The following is a 21981-nucleotide window of genomic DNA, read 5'->3' on the forward strand; positions in this document are numbered from 1 at the left end:
TTAGAGGACCAATGTTGTGATCTTGGATATTGTATTTAATGTTTATCTCAATGCCTTCATCTGTAAGATGCAAAATACTATGATTGCCTTGCATACCTCCTTGGCTGATTGTGAGATCCAAATTTGTATTTCTGAATACTCTCCATAAACATACTGTGCTCTAGGAAGACAATTGGTTTTTGTCATGGGTTTGTGAGTATGCATAAATCCTGCCTCAAAATCTATTAGGAAAGAAGTTGGGTTTAAAAGAGTACATAGAGTTCCTGTTGTGGCTCAGTGTTAATGAACCTGACTGGTATCCAGGAGGGTCTGGGTTCGAGCCCAGGCCTCGCTCAGTAGGTTAAGGATCTGGTGTTGCTGTGAGCTGTGGTGTAGGTCACAGACGCAGCTTGAATCCCACATTGCTGTGGCGCTGGTGTAGGCTGGCAGCTGCAGCTCTGATTTGACCCCTAGCCTGAGAACTTCCATATACCACACCTGCAGCCCTAAAAAGTAAAAAAAAAAAAAAAAAAAAAAGTACATAAAACTGAATTAGTATTTATGATACATATCAAGAGTAGAGGAGCTTCCGATTGACAGTTTTGCCTGATTGTAATCTTGTGCTGCTATTGTAGAGCTAGGGACATCCTAATTGACCGGACTCCTTTGAGGGAATGTGGTATTGGCAAAGAAGGTGGTTGGTTCAGATCACACACATCCATCTATGATATTCGGTAACTTGGGTTTCTTGTTGGTTAACCTCCTTTTTGTTTACCCCTGGAACCAAAAGATTCTACAGTTTAGAGAAAACAATGTCAGCTAATAAAAAGAATTCCTTCTCCACTTGTTTGTTTTATTTTTCTATGACAGTTCCACAATTAGCTATTCATTGGCAAGATTGACCCTCTTTTACATCCTTTCTTTAAAAAAAAATTTATTGGCATATAGTTAATTGTTGCATTAATTTCAGGTGTACAGCATAGTAAATCAGTTATATATGTGTGTGTGTGTGTGTATTTATATACACATATATCCATTCTTTGTCAGATGCTTTTCCCGTATAGGCTACCATATAGTACTGTTTCCCTATGCTATACATAGGTTCCCATTACCTGTATATTTTTTATATAGTAGTGTGTATATATCAATCCCAGTCCCCTAATTTATCCCTCCCTGCTCATTTATCCTTTGGTAAACATAAGTTTTGTTTCAAAGTCTTTGAGTCTGTTTCTGTTTTGTTAAGTTCTAATGTATCATTTCTATTAGATCCCACATATTAGTGACATCATATGATATTTGTTTTTCTCTGACTTACTTCACTTAGTATAATTTCTAGTTTTATCCATGTTGCTGCAAATGGCATTGTTTCATTTTTTATGGCTGAGTAGTATTCCATGTATGTACCACATCTTCTTTGTCCTTTCTTCTGTTGATGGACATTTTGGTTGTTTCCATTTTTTGGCTAACTATAGTGCTACACTGAACATTGGGGTGTGCCTGTATCTTTTCAAATTATGGTTTTCTCCAGATATGTGCCAAAGAGTGGGATTGCTAGATCATATGGTAGTTTTATATTTAGTTTTTTACATCCTTTTCTTTTTTTCTTTTTTCTTTTTCTCTTTTTAGGGCATTTAGAAGTCCCCAGTCTAGTGGTCAAATTGGAGTTACAGCTGCCCGCCTACACCACAGCCACATCAATGTAGGATCTGAGCCAAGTCTGCACATGAGTCATAGCTCATGGCAATGCCAGCTCCCTAAACCACTAAGCAAAGCTCAGCCAGCTCCCTAACCCACCACAGCCACAGCACCACAGGATCTGAGCTGAGTCCGCAAATGAGTCTGCACATGAGTCACGGCTCATGGTAACGCCAGCTCCCTAACCCACTGAGCAAGGCCTGGGATTGAACCCGCATCCTCGTGGATACTAGTCAGATTCGTTTCCATTGTACCACAACAGGAACAGGAACTCCCTACATCTTCTTTTGAATAAATAAGTTTTTCTTTCTTTCTTATTCATTTTTTTATAGGGCTGCACCTGCAGCATTTGGAAGTTCCCAGGCTAGGGGTTGAATTGGAGCTACACCTGCTGGCCCATACCACAGCCATAACAACACCAGATCTGAGCTGTGTCTGTGACCTACACCACAGCTCATGGCAACGCTGGATCCCGGACCCACTGAGCAAGGCCAGGGATCTAACCTGCATCCTCATGGATACTAGTCAGATTCACCTCTGCTGTGCCACGATGGGAACTACCTGAATAAATAAATTTTTATTCTGGAAAGAATTAAGGCATGGTCCTGGACATAATGGCCTTTTTTATTTTCTTTGAGATTTTAAATTCCAGTCAGATTTGATCAGAAGAATCACATGATCAAATAATAAAAATAGTGATAACATTTGAGCACCTTCTCTAGTCTAACTACTGTGCTAACAATTAAATGTATATTTGTTTAATTCTAAGAGTGATACAAAGTAAATGTTTCTGTTTTGAGAAAGCAAGATTTAAGATGAAGCCACATGAACAAGACTGCAAAGTTATAAGTGGTAGATACAGGATTCAGATCCAGCTTTGTCTTATTTTGAACCCCAGGCCCTCAATCACTTTGTTCTCCTACCTTTTACCTAAGAGCATCTACTCTGAGGAAGGTTTGCTATTTATTAGGTATAGATGGATGAATAAAATAGTATTCCTTTTCTTATCAAGTCCCATTTAATGTTTGTATGAGCATTATAAAAGTTACTACTGAGAGGCCCTAAAGACTGAGATGAATGATTACTATTTTTTTTTCATAGAAATGATCAATTTTTACAATTTGAGGGGAAATATTCCATTTTGAAGTAATAAAAATGATAGTAGAACATAATATATCTTGACTTCAGCAAGGCATCAGACAGTATTTCATAAGATTTTTGAGGGAGAATTGTAGAACTATCATGTAAATGACAGGAAGAATTCAGAGATGATTAAACCCATACATCAAAATATATTGATGAATATAATCAGGTCTAGAACCTGGAGTGAGGTTCTAGAGGTGAGCTGTTGGGCTCTGCCTTTGCTTATGTCCTATTTACTTTTTTAAACAATGCCTTAGGCCATTGATTTGTCTAGTTCATAACAAATCTGTGAATAGCATAAAACTTTGAGAAACAACTGACACATCGAATTAAAAACTAGCAAGGTAATCATTTTTAAGGATACTATAAAGCATTTGATTTAGTTTCAGGAGGTCTAGTATATTTGTATAGAATTGATGCTAATAACAGGCCAGAAAGATTTAAAAGTTCAGTGTGCCTAAATAACAGAACAATAGAATGGTGTAAACTTTGACTTCATTAATAGAAGTGTTCTGTCCAGATCAAGAAAGATTAGTTTCAATGTATTCATTGTATTTTTAAAAAATATTGTGATCATTCCAAGTATCTTCTTTGAAATGAGGTATTGACCAGGCAGTGAGGGCAACAGAGACATGACTGAGGGCCTACTTTGTACCAGATTATGTGCTAGATGTCATCCAAATCTCACAATATCCCTGTGAAATGTGAAGCATATGAAGTTCCCAGGCCAGGGTTTGAATCCGGTGTGCAGGACGTCACACTGCAACTGCGGCAACGCTGCATCTTTTAACTCACTGTGCCAGGCCAGGGATTGAACCCTTGCCTCTGCAGCGACCTAAGCCATTGTAGTCGCATTCTTAACCCTCTGCACCACAGCGGGAACTCCCCCGTGAAACATTTTTAAAGAAGACTGTAGCTACTGAATCTCAGAGAGGTTAACATGTACATAATGAAGCTGATATTTGATCTCAGACTGATGCAACTCCAAAGCTCATGGCCACACCATCACATGAGGCTTCTGGAGGGCTCTAGTCATCTGCTATTTGCTAGACATTTTACATGCATAACCTCAGTTAATAAAATAACTAAACAAAATAGGTGTCATATCTCCATTTTAATACGAGAAAACTGAGGTTCAAATAGCTTAATACAACCTAGGTATTTTGAATGTATAGAAATATTAAATCACCTTGTTGTATGACAGGAACCAATACAGTGTTGTAGGTCAGTTATATTTCAAAAACAAACAAATAAGCAAACAAACTCATAGACAAAGAGATCAGATTTGTGCTTAACAGAGGTCGCAGGTAAGTGTGGGGAACTGAAGGAAGGCAGTCAAAAGACACAAATTTCCAGTTATAACACAAATATGTACTAGGAATACAAAGTACAACATGATAAATATAATTAACATTGCTGTATGTTGTATATGAAAATTGTTAAGAGAGTAAATCCTGAGGATTATCATCATGAGGAAAAATATTTTTTTCTATTTCTTTAACTCAGTATCTATATGAAATAATGGATGTTCTCTAAACTTATTGTGATAATCATTTCATGGTGTATTTATGTCACATCATTGTTATACACCCTAAACTGTGCAGTGCTATATATCAGTTATATTGCAATAAAACTGGAAGAAAAAAATTTACATAAGATCACTTAGTAAATAAGTGGTAGAGTCAAGATCAAGTTACTCACCTGTTTGATTCTGTGATCATAGTTTGTCATTATTTCTCCATCTTTGGATGTAACACATGACACCTATATTGATTTTGCCCAGTTTGTAAATCTGTATTATAACTAAGTTAATTTTTTTAGAAAAAACCCTTAATTTAAAAAATAAAACCCATTATTTAACTAGAAAACTGTGTACAAAACCATAAATGAGAAACCAGTTATGCCAAATCTATAAAAGAGAAACTAGCACCCTTTTCCATAAATAAGAAGAGACCATAAACATAAATACATTACAAACAAAAAGATGCTGTTGGATACCATGTAGATATCATTGCCCGCAGAAGATTGTAATTCTGAGGTTTCCTCTCTTTTTGTTAAGAAGGGAAATTAGCAAGGTTACTGAGCCTTTTAGAGACAAACTGAGAAGGTCTTCTTGATTTAAGAAGAATTGAGAAATTGAAATAGAAGTAATTTTCTCACTATAATTATGTATAATTCAATGCTGTTTGATGCAGTGACTGTGAGATAGCTAACATCATCTTGTGAACCATTTGAAGACATCTCATATTCCACCAGTTGTTCATATCCAATATTTTGGAATATACTCTTTCCCATTCTTCTTAATTGCCTTGAAGAATAGTGGGATGATGACTATGGTTGGGGAAAAAAAAAGGCCCAAGACAATCACCACCATTTCAAATCCTGGACGGCTGACATCTGAGAGAGCACTATTTCTTATGTTTTGCTCAAGAGTCGAACAAGGAAAGTTGTGTGACACTTTCAAATACAACTTTCAGTTCAATGTAATATACAATATGAACATTGAAACTAACCAAATTAATGACTATTGCTCAAAGAACTGAGTTCCCTGCCCATGAAAATGGTCAGCGGACCATTTTCCAGATTAACATAAAAGAAATGATTCTATTGTTTGGGTGATTGGAATCAAGTAAGGTCCCTTAGAACTTTATGATTCTATTGTTTGGGTGATTGGAATCAAGTAAGGTCCCTTAGAACTTTAAGATCATTTTCAATTCCATCATTCTCTAGGGCTCCATGATGCTGCTAGTAGATCAAAGATCACTGAACATTTAAGATTCTATAGCTGATGAGCTTGCCTAGAACAAAGATTTTTCAACCTCAGAGCTGACATTTTTTAACTAGATAATACTTTGTCCTGTGTATTGCAGCTTTTTTATCAGCATCTCTGGTCTCTACCCTCTAGATACTATTACACTTCCTAGTTTTGACAACCAAACATGTTTCTAGGCATTACCAAATATCCCTTAGGGAACAGACCACTCTTGGTTGAGAATCGTTGTTCCAGATTCCCTTTCCTTTGTACATATTTGCTCTTCTGAGAGAGTAATCTATAAGAAGTTCTTTAAATATTTATATCTCATGCATACCTTTACCATTGCATTTAGTGCCTCTAACAAACATCTACAACATGCCAGAAGCTGCAATAAGCACTATGGCCACATTAGTACAGGAGACAGAGCCAGTCCTACAGAGCTCCATGGTTGGTGGATGGGGTTGCAGGCATCTAGGGGAGAAGAGACAGACTTGTATACCATTTATCATAGTTAACCTGTGTTTCTGTCTGTTTCTACCACTATCTTGTGAACTTCCTAAGGGTGAGGACTACATCTTTTAAATCTTTTGGTTCCCAGAGCCTAGTTGAATGCCTAGAATACAATAGGTGCTCAACAAGTTTCCTGACTAAATGAGTGAGAGGGTAGAGGATTGGGTAAAGACAGAAAGTGGTAACCTACCCAGCACATTAAACTACCACTGCAACAAAATCAACCATATTTAGTTGATCAGGGAAGGAGGAAAATTTACAAAGTTTGTGTAAGGTCTTGTGGAACACTAATATCATCTCATCGTTCCATAATTTCATTGTATAATGTTTTTATGGGCATTGTCACTTGCCCTAACACATCTTAGGAATATAAAAAAAGATGAACCAGGCATGAACTGCCACCCCTCTTTCTAGAACTTTACCTTAATTTTGACAAGTAAAAAACTGACCCAGAAAAATGATCAAAACAGTGCTTTTTGTCATGGCTCACTTGAATTAGTCACTTTGGTGTGTTTGGTCTAAGCAGAACTTTATTGGATTTCATTACCAGTTTCAGGATGGCATGAGGTTTGGTAATAACCTATCTGGGAAAAAAGAATGGACATATCTGTGTATATATAACTGATTGACTTTGCTGTACACCTGAAACTGATACAACATTGTTAAGTCAGCCTCACTCCAATAACATTTTTAAAAATGTTGGCATGAGGGATAAGTATGGATTTTGAATATTAATGATCAAATTGACATGGTAATGCTATGTGTTTTAGGTCATTAAAACCTCTCTCCATTGAAATAACCACATCAGTATGTCTCATATCTGGAAATGACTATAATTTACATAAATTAAGTACATGGGAAATAGAGAAATTCCTTATGGCACCAAAAATGTCTTTTAATGTTTTTCTTCTAAGTCCTACACATGCCCCAGACTCAAATGGTATTTTCCTCATTTTATAGCATAGTGTTATGGCAGTTTTAATGCTATAAGTGAGAAGATGAGGGAATCTGAATTGGGGTTTTATGGTATATAATATAATATAAATTCATCTTATATTTCCTGAGTCCTTATTATGTTCTGTTGCACGAAGAATTCCAAGAACACAAACCAAACTTATAAAAGCAATTAGAAAAATTTTGTCTTAGATTTTTTTTCTCCTATTAGGACTAGATTTTTGTTACAAATATAATTAGTGGCCTTTGCATTTCATATGTAAGAGTCTTCCATAAGTGGTAAGTTCATTTATTTATATGTAATATTAAAAATAATTCCTTTAGAAAGATGCAGAGAGGAATTTTTTGACATTTATAGTTTCCCAAATAATTTTAATTTTATGCATTCAAATAATACTATAAGAATTCCTCAGATTTTTTTTCTTTAAAAACATCATCATTTTATCATTTGAATTTAAGTTAGTCTTTAATTTCCATATCCAAAGGGGCTCTAATTGTGTAGCTTCTGTAAGGATGGTAATATTTGGCTTTCTGTTAGGGTGGAGTCCAAATTTGACATGGTTTCTAGAAGCATGAACCCTGTAGGCATGCAACAGCTGTTACAGTATATCCACATTCATGTTATTTGCTGGGGCCCGTATTTTCCCAACTTTGGAGCCATGACTACTCAAGTTCCTTGAGCTTGCACTGATATCCTTGAGGAAAACCAACCTGTCTGTTTGGTCTCAAAAATTAACATCTAGAATATAGATGCAAAAATTCTCAACAAAATTTTAGCCAACCAAATTCAACAACAAATAAATAAGATCATACACCATGACCAGTTGGGATTCATCCCAGGTGCACAAGGATGGTTCAACATATGCAAATCAATCAACATCATACACCACATTCACAAAAGAAAAGTCAAAAACCACATGATCATCTCAATAGATGCTGAGAAAGCATTTGACAAAGTCCAACATCCATTCATGATCAAGACTCTTACCAAAGTGGGTATAGAGGGAACATACCTGAACATAATCAAAGCCATTTATGACAAACCCACAGCCAATATAATACTCAATGGAGAAAAGCTGAAAGCTTCCCACTAAAACCTGGAACAAGACAGGATGCCCACTGTCACCACTGTTATTCAACATAGTATTGGAAGTCCTAGCCACAGCAATCAGACAAACCAAAGAAATAAAAGGCATCCAAAAAGGAAGAGAAGAGGTAAAATTGTCACTGTATGCAGATGACATGATACTATATATAGAAAACCTTAAGGACTCAATCCAAAAACTAACTGAACTGATCAACAAATTCAGCATAGTAGCAGGATATAAGATTAACATTCAGAAATCAGTCACATTTATGTATTCTAACAATGAAATATTAAAAAAGGAATACAAAAATACAATACCTTTTAAAATTGTACCCCAAAAAATCAAATACCTGGAATACACCTGGCCAAGGAAGTAAACAAACATTAATCAAGGAAATTAAAGAGGACTCAAAGAAATGGAAAGATATTCCATGCTCCTGGGTTGGAAAAATTAATATTGTAAAAATGGCCATAGAACCCAAAGCAATCTACAGATTCAGTGCAATCCCTATCAAATTACCCAGGACATTTTTCACAGAACTAAAACAATCCGAAAATTTATATGGAACCACAAAGGACCCAGAAGTGCGAAAGCAATTCTGAGGAACAAAACCCAAGCAGGAGGCATAACTCTCCCAGACTTCAGGCAATATTACAAAGCCACAGTCATCACAACAGTGTGGTACTGGTACTGCTGAGACCAGCTCAGCAGGTTGGGTCTGAAGAACAGGTGCTGTGAAATTTAAGGGAGCAAGTTAACATAAAACAAGACAGAGACATTTATCTTAAGTAAAGGTGGGAACCAGGGCACTCAAGGTCTCAGGGACCAAGAGCATGGCCTCAGGAAACCATATTGCTTTTATTGTGCTCTTAAGAATTGTGTCAAGTGAGGAGGCGGTTGTAGGTGCAGGATATAGGTTGTTTTAAAATTATTTTAAAAGTCACATAGCCAGTTGCTGACTAAGCTTTTATTATGATCTTTAGGCATTTAACAGTTGTTAGTTATGAGGAAACTTGGTGTCAGCTATCTATGCATGGCATTCTAGAGAATCACCATTGTGCTTCTGCAGACAGCGTGCCTAGGTTTGCACCTTGGTTCTCCTTGGTAATGCATATCTTGCTAACAACCCCTCATAAACCCCTTCTGGCCATGACGGTCATCTTCCTCTTATTCTTTAGAGGATATATCATGCTGTGCAAACGGTGTGCCTATCTACACAGGTCCAGAGTGCCTAGACCAACACATTACCTCTTCATTCAGCTGACCCTATGAATAACTTATGCTTTTAGGTCTTTGTTCTTAAGCTTAAGTCATTTACCAGCACTGTGACTGTTTTTCAGGAAGGTGGGGTCAAGTAAAGCAGGACAAGATGGAGTTTTCAGCATAGAAAATAGAAGCAAAGAGGGTAAGAAAAGATTGTAGAAACATGTCTTGCAACATGGTACCAAAACAGACAGACAGACCAATGGAACAGAATAGAGAACCCAGAAATAAACCCAGACACATATGGTCAATTAATCTTCGACAAAGGAGGCAAGAACATAAAATGGGAAAAAGACAGTCTTTTCAGCAAGCTGCATATAAGTCAATGAAACAGAACACTCCCTCACACCATGCATGAAAATAAACTCAAAATGGCTGAAAGACTTAAATACAAGACAAGACACCATCAAATTCCTGGAAGAGAACATAGGCAAAGCATTCTCTGACATCAGCCTTACAAATGTTTTCTCAGGTCAGTCTCCCAAAGCAACAGAAATAAGAGAAAAAATAAACCAATTGGACATAATAAAATGAAAAACTTTTGCACAGCAAAGGAAGCCAAAAAGAAAACAAAAAGACAATTTACAGAATAGGAGAAGATAGTTTTTGTAATTTTTTTTATTTTCCCACTGTACAGCAAGGGGGTCAGGTTATCCTTACATGTATACATTACAATTACATTTTTTCTCCCACCCTTTCTTCTGTTGCAACATGAGTATCTAGACAAAGTTCTCAATGCTATTCAGCAGGATCTCCTTGTAAATCTATTCTAAGTTGTGTCTGATAAGCCCAAGCTCCCGATCCCTCCCACTCCCTCCCCCTCCCATCAGGCAGCCACAAGTCTCTTTTCCAAGTCCATGATTTTCTTTTCTGAGGAGATTTTCATTTGTGCTGGATATTAGATTCCAGTTATAAGTGATATCATATGGTATTTGTCTTTGTCTTTCTGACTCATTTCACTCAGGATGAGATTCTCTAGTTCCATCCATGTTGCTGCAAATGGCATTATGTCATTCTTTTTTTATGGCTGAGTAGTATTCCATTGTGTATATATACCACCTCTTCCGAATCCAATCCTCTGTGGATGGACATTTGGGTTGTTTCCATGTCCTGGCTATTGTGAATAGTGCTGCAATGAACATGCGGGTGCACGTGTCTCTTTTAAGTAGAGTTTTGTCTGGATAGATGCCCAAGAGTGAGATTGTGGGGTCATGTGGAAGTTCTATGTATAGATTTCTAAGGTATCTCCAAACTGTTCTCCATAGTGGCTGTACCAGTTTACATTCCCACCAACAGTGCAGGAGGGTTCCCTTTTCAGGAGAAGATAGTTTTAAATGATGCAACTGACAAGGGCCTAATCTCTAGAATATACAAGCAACTTCTACAACTCAACAGCAAAAAAGCCTTCAACCCAATGGAAAAATGGGCAAAGACCTGAATAGACATTTTTCCAAGGAAAATGTACAGATGGCCAACAAGCTCATGAAAAAATGCTCAACATCACTGATTATTAGAGAAATGCAAATCAAAACTACCGCGAGATACCACCTAACACCAGTCAGAATGGCCATCATTAATAAATCCACAAATAACAAGTGCTGGAGGGGCTGTGGAGAAAAGGGAACCCCCCTGCACTGTTGGTGGGAATATAAGCTGGTACAGCCACTATGGAGATCAGTATGGAGGTATCTTAGAAATCTATACATAGAACTACTATATGACCCAGCAATCCTGCTCTTGGGCATATATCCGGACAAAACTTTCCTTAAAAAAGACACATGCACCCTCATGTTCATTGCAGCACTATTCACACAAGCCAAGACATGGAAACAACCTAAATGTCCATCACAGATGATTGGATTCGGAAGAAGTGGTATATATACACAATGGAATACTACGCAGCCATAATAAAGAACGAAATAATGCCGTTTGCAGTAACATGGATGGAACTAGAGACTCTCATACTAAGTGAAGTAAGTCAGAAAGAGAAAGACAAATACCATATGATATCACTTATACTGGAATCTAATATAAGGCACAAATGAACCTTTCCACAGAAAAGAAAATCATGGACTTGGAGAATGGACTTGTGGTTGCCAAGGGGGAGGGGGAGGGAGCAGGGTAGTTGGGGAGCTTGTGGCTAATAGATACAAACTATTGCCTTTGGAATGGATTAGCAATGAGATCCTGCTGTGTAGCCCTGGGAGCTATGTCTAGTCACTTATGATGGAGCGTGATAATATGAGAAAATAGAATGTGTACGTGTATGTGTAACTGAGTCACCATCTGTATGGTAGAAAATATTGTATTGGGGAAATAACTATTAAAAAATAATAATTAATTTAAAAATTAAAAAAATTAACATCTAAATAGCCTTCACTTAATCCTCAAGGTCTCAGTCATTGATGTGCATGATGGATATAGATTCTTTTAATTCAAGGCAGAAACATTAACAACTGAGTCCCCAAAATGTGTGCAATCATGTCAATGATTCCCCACCCTACTTTCGTTGTTTTTTTTTTATCAGCCTGGAGTCCCAGGATACTAAGGAGGATTATTCAACAAATTCAAATGCATGTTCCTTAAGGTATTTCAACATTTCACAAAGCCTAACATAGTTGTCCAACTTGAGATAGATGCATGGGCTAAATGAAATCTTAGATCTTCTTTTGTTTTGAATTATGTTAACACAACATGCTAATACTAGACAGTTCATGTTGATCAGAAGCTTCAATTGGTAGTTAATTTGTTTTTTAATGAAAAATAGGGGAATAATTTATTCAACAAAAATTTATATAAAACATCTGTCTTGTATTCTTGATGGATAAAATGTTCTAAAACCTAAGATCTTAGCAGGAGAAATAAGAAAATGAGTTCTTGAGAGTAAAGAACTATGAAGCCATTTATAGTATGTGACCTCCCATCCTACAGATGAAGAAACTGAGGCCAAAGAGGTGGAATGACTTTCTCAGGGCATCACTGGCTAGTGGATGAGCTGGAAGAGGAGCCTATAGATACAGGTTCTATCTAGTGCTTATCCTTTGATATTAAACATAGGATAATATAACCTATGTTAGGGCAGAAATGAAGACAAAGTAACACCAGGTTAATAGTATTTGCTTTGAGCTGGCTGCCATGGTGGGAAACTGGCATAAGCTAATTTCTGCTAAGGTGCTATGTGATTCTAAGGATCAGCAGTATGAACAGGTGATAGAGATAGCTACTTACCTGGCACTGAAAACATTCCAGCCAGAAAAAATATCTTCCTGTGCATATAATTCAAGTAGAAACATAATCCTCCTATTTTGAAATTTTCCTTTCTTCATTAAAATTCAGACAAAATATATGCCTATATATAAATGTCTCCAAATTTATTTGCTCTTCTACAAAGCAGAGGTAGCTTTTCTCTAGCTTAGTTTTCCCTTCTACAAACTTTTAGGCTATTGCCTTTTGTTTTTTTCTATACTTGAACTTTTCTAAGAAAACCTCAAGGGTGCTAATTATGATATATCTGGGTAGTGAATTATGAGTATTTTTTAAAAAAAGTCCAAATCTTGAAAAATGAACATATATTAATTTCACAAAAGTAGTAAAGAAGCTACTTAAAATATAGACTTTTTCAAACAATGTTAAAGGAATCACATACCTCTGCATTGTTATCAATATGTGTCACTTCAGCTTTAGTCTTAAGTACATTTTATTATATTCATATCATGTACAATTTGATATGAAGTATATATGATAATATGTTATAAGCCAATCATGCTAGGGAAATGTAATTATAACACTCTGAAAACTACTAATTTCTACTGCTGGAGGTGATGGAGAGATTAGTATAAGTTGCATATGGACAAGATAATATCTATTAACATATTGTCACAACCTCAAATCCTAGCAGGGTACCTGTCTTAATGCAGATTTCCAATAAATATGTAAAATGTATAGGAATTAGTGCTGTATTCTCATAAAAATCTGCGAAGTGGAGATTGAGCCATCTCTCTGTTGCCAGTAAATGCAGGAGTGAGATATTCACAGACATAACTACTGCTGCACAGATAAAGTAATGGGGTGGGGGAGGGAGCAAGTGTGTCCTTTTGTTGGTTGTGCAAACCTGTTTCCACTTAAGAAGTGGGAAATCAAGATCGTATGATTTGCTATCCATCAAGGCTTCCGATTCAGAGGAACACAGTTTTAAAAGGAATGCATTTATCCCATCTCAGATTTTTGGTGTATGTGTTTTTTTTTTTTCCCCTAAAGCATAACGAGCTTGTCAGAGTTTCCATGGTGAACATGGGGAACCATGGAAACTGATAGATTTAGCTACAGGAAAAGAATAAATAAAATAGGCAGGCATTTATTTCATTGTGCAATGACAACTTCTCTCCTGGGTAGGAGAGGAAAGTGACTTCTGATTTAACCCACCTGCCCTCACTCTCTGTGCCTCTTGAAAATGTGAGTTATTCTCACTGGGTCATTTTACTGACTTATGCTGACTGGGTTGTTCTCCTCAAGGGCCATTATTCTTACTTTGTTTTTTCTTCAGGGTAGATCTGTATGTCACTGGCAACTGTTGAAAAACATGTACATTGTGATGACAACCCACAATGAAGTGACCGAGTGAGTCATGGCAAAATTGAATGGAAAATTCTTTGTAGTCTACTATGATGACACAATGAGTGAGAATAATGAGTCAAAACTCAGGTCTATCCTAAACTAACTAGATGGGCAGACCAATCCCCATGAACCTCGGTTTCCCCGTCTCTGAAATGGTTAAAGTAAATCCTCTTCCTACTTTATAGGGTTGTTGTGAGATTCAAAATGAGATAGTAAAAGAGAAAGCTTTTTTTAAACAGTTGGGTGAGGTTCTATCTAGCAGAAGAGACTGACTAGCTGCAGGTTGACATACAATGTTAAGGTGATCAAAATGTTAAAACTGGTCATGCTATGCTATGGTCCTGTGCTTTACTTCAGGCAATTAGAGCTTCAGTTTGTACTGGTCCCACCCGGATGGTGAATTCTGAGACCACTTGGCTCCATCTGAAGTAGGGAGAAATGTGATCTTAAGAAATGAAGCTTTTCAACTTTTCTGTATGTTTGAAAATTTTCATGATATTAGAAAGCTAAGTAAAAGAAATAAAGCTTTTTTTAGTTCCAATTCCAATGAATTGCCTACCACTAGCACATATCCACTATAGCCTCTTAATTTTTTATCACTAGATATAGATGATAGGGCCACCTCTTAAAATCCAGCAGTTATATATCCATTGAACAGCTCCTATTGGTCAGTGTGTTGAGGGGATATGGAGAAAGAAGGGAAGGAAGAAGACATGGTCCTTAAGGAATCAGCAGTCTTCTGGGAGAAAAAGACTGATAAAGGAATACTTATAGCACCACCACAAACTCAGAGGAGCACAACATGTATGAAAGAGAGAGAGGATGTATAAAGATTTCTTGGGGCAGGGGAAAGCAGTGGGAGTGGGCAATTAAGCTGAGGGGTTTAGCCAGGGAAGAGTGGGCAGTAAAATAAGACAGATACAGTGTAAAGTGTTATAAGGGTGCAAAAGGCAGAGGGATCATGAGCAAAGCAGATGTACAGTATGTGGGATACCGGAAGAAGTGCCTGAAGAAGCAGCCAGGGCTTCAGGAAGCATCCCTGCCAAGAAGAGTCTCTTTTCTTTGGTAGGAAGTGATATGTGGGGGTAGGGCACTGAAAGTGCATACTACTGTTGGATTTCCTTCTAAGAAATTGAGGTAGTGAGGGTTTGAAGGAGCCATCACTTGTGGGGAATAGTGATGCTACAGAAAGCAGTGAAATGCACATTGAATGATGATCTCCGAGGCACTTTCAGCTCTAATATTGCATGAATTTAAACACAGGCTACAAAAAGAGCTGAAGAATAGGATTTGCTATTTCCTTAAGACTTTGAAGGCACAATGAGCACCACTTGTCTCATACTTTGCCCTGGTCAGAATAATTGTATTAAACCAGAGCTGGCTTGTAGTATTCTTGGGCTGTGTTTCTTTCTTTTTTTAATTTAATTTTTAATTTTTTTTATTTCCCAATACATTGTTTTTTTTTCTACTGTACAGCATGGTGACCCATTTACACATACGTGTATACATTCTTTTTTTTTTTTTGTCTTTTTGCCTTTTTCTAGGGCCATACCCGCAGCATATGGAGGTTCCCAGGCTAGGGGTCTAATCAGAGCTACAGCTGCCAGCCCATGCCAGAGCCACAGCAACATGAGATCCGACCCACATCTGTGACCTACACCACAGCTCAGGGCAATGCCAGATCCTTAACCCACTGAGCAAGGCCAGGGATCGAACCTGAAACCTCATGGTTCCTAGTTGGATTCGTTAACCACTGAGCCATGATGGGAACTCCTATTCATTATTTTTTCTCACATTATCATGCTCCTTCATAAGTGACTAGACGTAGTTCCCAATGCTACACAGCAGGATCTCATTGCTAACCCATTCCAAAGGCAATAGTTTGCATCTATTAACCCCAAGCTCTCGATCTGCCCCACTCCCTCTCCCTCCCCTTTGGCAACCACAAGTCTATTCTCCAAGTCCATGATTTTCTTTTCTGTGGAAAGGTTCATTTGTTTGGGCTGTGTTTCAAAGGTGAATATAAAAGCTCTGTACTGCTTTCTTCCTCTGAACCTGAGTAGCGTTAGGAACATAGAGATACCAGGTCAGGAGTTAAAATTGCAGGAGGACCAGCAATTTAAAAGAGTCTCCACATCTGAGGGTGGAGAACAGGTGAGAATGGTTGGGAAGCTAAGATTTCCTGACATGTGGCGGAGCTTAGGTTCTGAATCCCAAGCGAGGTGCCTACATCTTGCCTGGGAATGGAAGTGGAACTGTGTCCTGCTTGGCAGAGCCAACTTTTACCTGAGAAGCACTGATGCCATGTCACCTGGAGGCCCATGGTCATATCTTCTATTTAAGAAGATTAACTTTACTCAGAGGTACACAATATCAGTCATTCCATAAGCCACATGTAACAATGTCAGTAAACATTAAAACACAATTCCCCAGCAATTCCGTGACCTTAACAGAATGACTGCCATTGTTTGGTATACCTTTTTAATTCTAGCCATTACGCCCTAGGCTTTTCCTGATTTTAACCATAGCATAAATGCCATGAAAAAACCTTAACATTCTATTGTATGTAATCCCCACATGGTTATATATATCCCCTATTGTTTTTTATAACTTAATAATATTCTAAGTAAATAGATTCTAAGTCACTAAACTACACTCAATTGTTGGATATTTAGGTGGCTTTCATGAAAAATATATTAGCTGTATTTATTTTAGGAAACCAAGGCATCTTTTAGAAACATTTAATTGACTCCTCTTTTACAATAATAGTCAGACATTTTCTTTACTTTTCTTTCTGAAGTTTGTGTGTGTACAAGCCTAGATCAAGAAGATGTTTTCAGAGTTGTGGCTGTTGAGACAGCAAGGAGGGAATGTGGTCTGCAGAATGAGGAGAAAGCACCAGTGAGAAAGGGCTGATGTCTCCCAGAGGCAAGTGCGATGCCCTCAGCTTCAGAGTTTCCCAATCTGAGTCCTTGGGAGGGTGATTAACCAGCTTGGTATGCCTGGGACTGAGGAATTTCCTGAATTATGGCATTTTCAGTGCTAAAGCAAGGAAAGTCCCCCCAAAACTGGGATGAATTGGTCACCCTACACCTTGGTATTGGGGAGGTGAAGGGACTAAGAAGGGATGAATCATTTATATGGGCTACTCCTGTGTCAGAAAAGCAGCAACTCATAGAAAGTCTGCTCGTGCATGGCCATGTGAAACCCTTATCCTTTATATAGGAGTCAAAATAGGTATTTATCTCAGGTTATTACTCTGCTTCCAGAAAAAAATTCATTCATTCATTCTGTAAATCTGTATGAAACACCAAGCACTATTCTAGGCATAAGATTCCTGTTCTTGTGGTACTTCGGTTACTCTGTGTGTGTTGGGTAAGGGAAGCAGAAGTAAATGAAAAAGCATAAAATGAATGGGGATGGATGTGATAAATGCAATGGCAGAAATAAGGTAGATTTAGTGCACCAGGAACTGTGAGGGATGGAATGTGCTATTAGCTTAGTGCTGGAGAGAAGTTACTTCAAAGAGCTGACATGTGAGGCAAACCACTGATGAGAAGAGCCAGTCATGTGAGTATCCAAGGAGGCATCAGGGGCAGAAGGAGCAGCATGTGCAAAGGCCCTGAGCAGAAATCAATTTTTCTTCCTGGAGGAACTTAGTAAAGGACTTTGTGCACATACTGTAGGGAATGAATGCTGACTTTGAATCAGTCTTAGCAACCACCCAGTCCAAGTTCCATTTTCAGTTATGATAAGGATCCTGAGGCCCCCCCCCCTGCATTGACCATAGTCTCTTGATTCCTAACCCAGCACTCTTTCCACCAAGCCATGCCACACTGCCATTTCTAGCTACTTAGCTTGAGTACTTAATTTTCTCCCCCTGTACAAATCGAAGTAAATCAAAGAGATTTTGAGGTATGAGAAAGATTGGAATTGGAGTTGTTTGTGGATGGACACAAGGGCCAAAAACATTGGCCTCCAAGGTGAAGAGAGGAACTTTGGGGTCCAGGTTAACCTCCAGTGGGCTCCTGTCATTCTGTAAGAAATGCTTCCTGAACATCAGATTAGGACAAATTCTGCAACCCATGGATTTGAAAATGAAACTGGTTGATAAGGTAGGGAGCCCTAACAGGCCTGTCACCCTGGCACTGAACTTGTGTCAGTTCAGAACTTATGGGTACCACAAGTTCAAAAGTTGGAGAGTTTGGCCACAAATAGCCCAAAGAGTTTAAAGGGCAGAGAAAGTAGGAAGATGCAACTCGGAGGATGCCAACTAAAGAAAGGTGGAGGAAGTTGGGGACCAGGGGTAAAAGCAAATTTAGTGACCAGTTAAAAGTACAGGGCTGGAATCCTGAATCTTCCAGCTCTTTTCCTCATCTTCCTCCCGCTGAGTGGGTGATAGCCACGATGGGTTAAAAGAACCACAACGTGAGCGGTGATTTTGGAAACTCAAAGAGTTAACATCAAAAACTAAAGCAGGGGAGGAGAGAAAGACCGAGACAACTCACTGGAGAAAAATCCTATTGGCATCGACGAGGCAGGGAGCCAGCCCCTGGGCGCGGCCTGCAGGGGGCAGGCGATCGCGCGGGGAAGCGGGGGCAGGACGAGGCCGGAGCGGTGCCGGCTCTGCAGCTGTCTACAGCCGCAGGGTGTCCTTGCCGCGCCTCTGCGGGGTGATCCTTCCTCGGCCCGCGCGGAGATCCTTCCTCGGCCCGCGCGGACTGCGCGCTACACTTCGTCGCTGACATGTGTGCCACCCGGATGCCTCCCTTGGTGCACATCTTCCGAGGGACGTTCGTCCACTCCACCTGGACCTGCCCCATGGAAGTGCTGCGGGATCACCTCCTTGGTGTGAGCGACAGCGGCAAAGTAAGCGGGCGCGGGGTCTGGCGCACCCCGACGGGCGGGTGGACAGGTGGAAGTACCCTCCCCACGTGCGCCGCGCGGAGCACCGAGTTCGCTCCTTCCCGAGCGGGCGCCGCAGCTCCGGAGTTGAACTTGAGTGTTTGGCTTTTTGGGGAACGCCAGGAGAGCCCTGGAGCCGCGTTCGTGGGCTGGACTGGGAGTAAAGTGTTCCCAGTTGCTGGGAGCCTTGGAGTACTCCAACCCACGTTTGTTGCAATAAGCCGTCCAGGCTGTATGGAAGGGGGAGCGAGGCTATGCCCTCGCAAATCTTAAGAAATCATTAATACCAGCCCCTCGCTTCATTCATTTTCATATCGCATGTGCCTGGCACAGTGCCTGGCACAGCCTAGGCGCTCGGGAAATTTGACTGAATTTATTATGAAAGAAGAGTCATTTCATCAGTGATGTTTAGGCCTTTCATTGTATTAGAATTGATTTCATTCACCTGATCATTCAGCCGGCAATATACTAATGATTAAGACTAGATAATTTGTATTACTAGAGAGGATAGTCAGAGGGAAATTACCACCCCCCACCCCACAGCCATAGCCGTTTGCATCAAAGCAAGCAGCTACATTTTAAGGTTCAAAATGTCTTCTATGAGTGTATCTTCCACACTTCTGTTTCTAAAATCAGGATTTCTACAAACATCATATGTAACTTTACAGTTTCATACACTACAGTGGTAACTGTATTGGCAGTGGCCTACCTAGTCTAAGTGAAAGCCGTTCCATTTTTAAGAGAAAAAAATAGAGATAGGATATTTTGAGCTTTTCCCCAACTACTGATTTTGTTAGCAAAAGTACATATATGTGTGACTTGTCAGCTTGAAGGTACTATTCCTGACTAAGGATGCTTCCGAGTCAGTGACAGTTTTGAATTGTGACTCTTACACTTGGGTATAACTAAACCCTGTTTTCTTATGGTGCTTAAAAAATCTATATTCTCTGTGCATGTTCAGGGAGCCTGCTGTTGTTTCTAAGGTGATGAAACTCTGAGAGCTCCCCCAAATGAGGAGATTCCCATAAATCCTGAGACTAATGAATTGTTGGTTGGGTACTTGACCTTCAAGTTTTAGAGAGCCCTTAGTCTCAGGGTGAGTCCCAAGAAGCAGAGGAACAGCGTGCTGGACTGGGGAAAGATTGGTGGTATTTGCAAACAAGAAGCTGTTCAACTCCTATTTCTTTTTAAAATTTAAATTTCCGTATCCAGTATTTGAATTGATAGGATAGCAGGGGGAGAGTTGGCTAGGGGACAGGCTTTAACCATTGGAGAAGAGGAAGGAAAAGAAGCAACTCATCTAAAAATTTACCTTTCTGGGGGTTGTATAGAAGAACAATAAAAGAGTGTCCTGAACATGCAATCAGTAGTTGAGTCAGGGAGTCTATTCCTAGCTAAGGAGCATACCGAATACTAAATGTAGAAAAATGCCATTCCTCCCCAAGATAGAATTAACTAGAGTTGCATACAAAGGTAAGTTAATCAGTTTACAATATAAAACACCCTAATCAGTGAATGGGTAACTGTTTATTGTTCCCTTCCTGTGGGCAAGGCAGTTGATTACTGACTGTGTATAAAGGATGGACTTGATTTTCTTCATTTTGGAAGTGGGAATACCTCTTTTTTAGAGTTGCTGGGATAAATATATTATTTTAAAATTTCAGTATTCTTACAGAAAATTATATTCCTGTGAAGTAAATAAATATGCAGAATCATCTTGATCAGTGGGTTAAGGATCTGGCGTTGCTGTGAGCTCTAGTGTAGGTCGCAGACACGGCTCAGATCTGGCTTTGGTGTGGCTCTGGCTTAGGTCGGCAGCTATAGAGCTCCCAAAGCTATTCTCAAACCTTGGGACGAATCAGAAACTTCTGGGATGGTTGTTAAAATACCAGTTCCTGGACATCATATTGAGAGAATCTGAATCTGTAGGCCTGGAGTGGCATTCCAACAAAAGTCTGAGAAGATTCAGACACAGGTAGTGGTGGGTTACATTTGGGGAGCCTCAGTATATAAGTTGTGTGATGGAGTTGTGTAGGGTCTTGAGTGCTCAGTTCTCCATTTCAAGCCCTGGGCTGGGGTAGCATCAGAGAGAGAGAACATGACTTTCTCTGCCATCCCTCTCCTCCTAGACTCAATCTTTCACTTCACATAACTTCATTTAGGCCCAGAGAATGGTAATGACTAACGACTTCTAATTCATTAACTAAAGCTCGTTCAAAATTAGGTTAATTTAAAAAAAATTCTCTAGTCAACATGTTAGTATTGGGCATTGAATTCAGAGTTAGTTTTTCAACTTAAGTGGCATGTCGCTATTTAAAAGAAAAACTGCAGTGTGTGTAATTAATTCATTTGCAGATAAGTAATTAATCTTAAGACACTGTGTGCTCAGATTTACTAAATTGCCTGATTCTTCCCACAGGGTCAGGTTGACTTTAAAGATAGGTCAAGATGTCTTGGTTCTTTTAAGTAGTCTTAGCTGACAGAGTTCCCATTGTGTCTCAGTGGTTAACAAACCCGACTAGGATCCATGAAGTTGCAGGTTCTATCTCTGGCCTTGCTCTGTGGGTTAAGGATCTGGTGTTGCTGTGAGCTGTAGTGTAAGTCATAGATGCGGCTCTGATCCTGCATTGCTGTGGCTGTAGCGTAGGCTGGCAGCTACAGCTCTAATTCAACCCCTAGCCTGGGAACCTCCGTATGCTGCTGGTGTGGCCCTAAAAAGACAAAAAACAAAAACAAAAACAAACCAAAAAAGTACTCTTAGCTGAAAGCAAGAGTGAGGAAGAAAATCATTTTGGAAGTAGTGCCATGTGGTAGCAAGAGCAAGTTCTATGGAGAGCTGAGTTCAAGTTGGTTCTCTACCACCTACCTACTCAAAGTCCACGGTGAAAATCTTAACTTCTCTGAGCCTCAATTTCCTCATTTTTAGAATCAGATTTACTTTTGCTAAGTATTTTTAAAAATTATATTGGATTGGAATTCCCGTCGTGGCGCAGTGGAAACTAATCCGACTAGAAACCATGAGGTTGTGGGTTTGATCCCTGGCCTTGCTCAGTGGGTAAAGGATCTGGCGTTGCC

General features: G+C 39.2%; 1 protein-coding gene across 1 annotated transcript in view; it reads left to right on the plus strand.

Moving 5' to 3' along the window:
* The window catches only part of GDA (guanine deaminase), a 164447-nt gene continuing 160973 nt past the window's right edge, over positions 18508–21981 (plus strand). The window contains exon 1 of the mRNA XM_021064839.1: positions 18508–18870. Coding sequence (XP_020920498.1) covers positions 18748–18870 — 123 coding nt within the window. The 5' untranslated portion in view covers positions 18508–18747. The remainder of the gene's footprint in view (positions 18871–21981) is intronic.

This window comes from Sus scrofa, chromosome 1 (assembly GCF_000003025.6).
Source record: "Sus scrofa isolate TJ Tabasco breed Duroc chromosome 1, Sscrofa11.1, whole genome shotgun sequence".
Taxonomy (NCBI): domain Eukaryota; kingdom Metazoa; phylum Chordata; class Mammalia; order Artiodactyla; family Suidae; genus Sus; species Sus scrofa.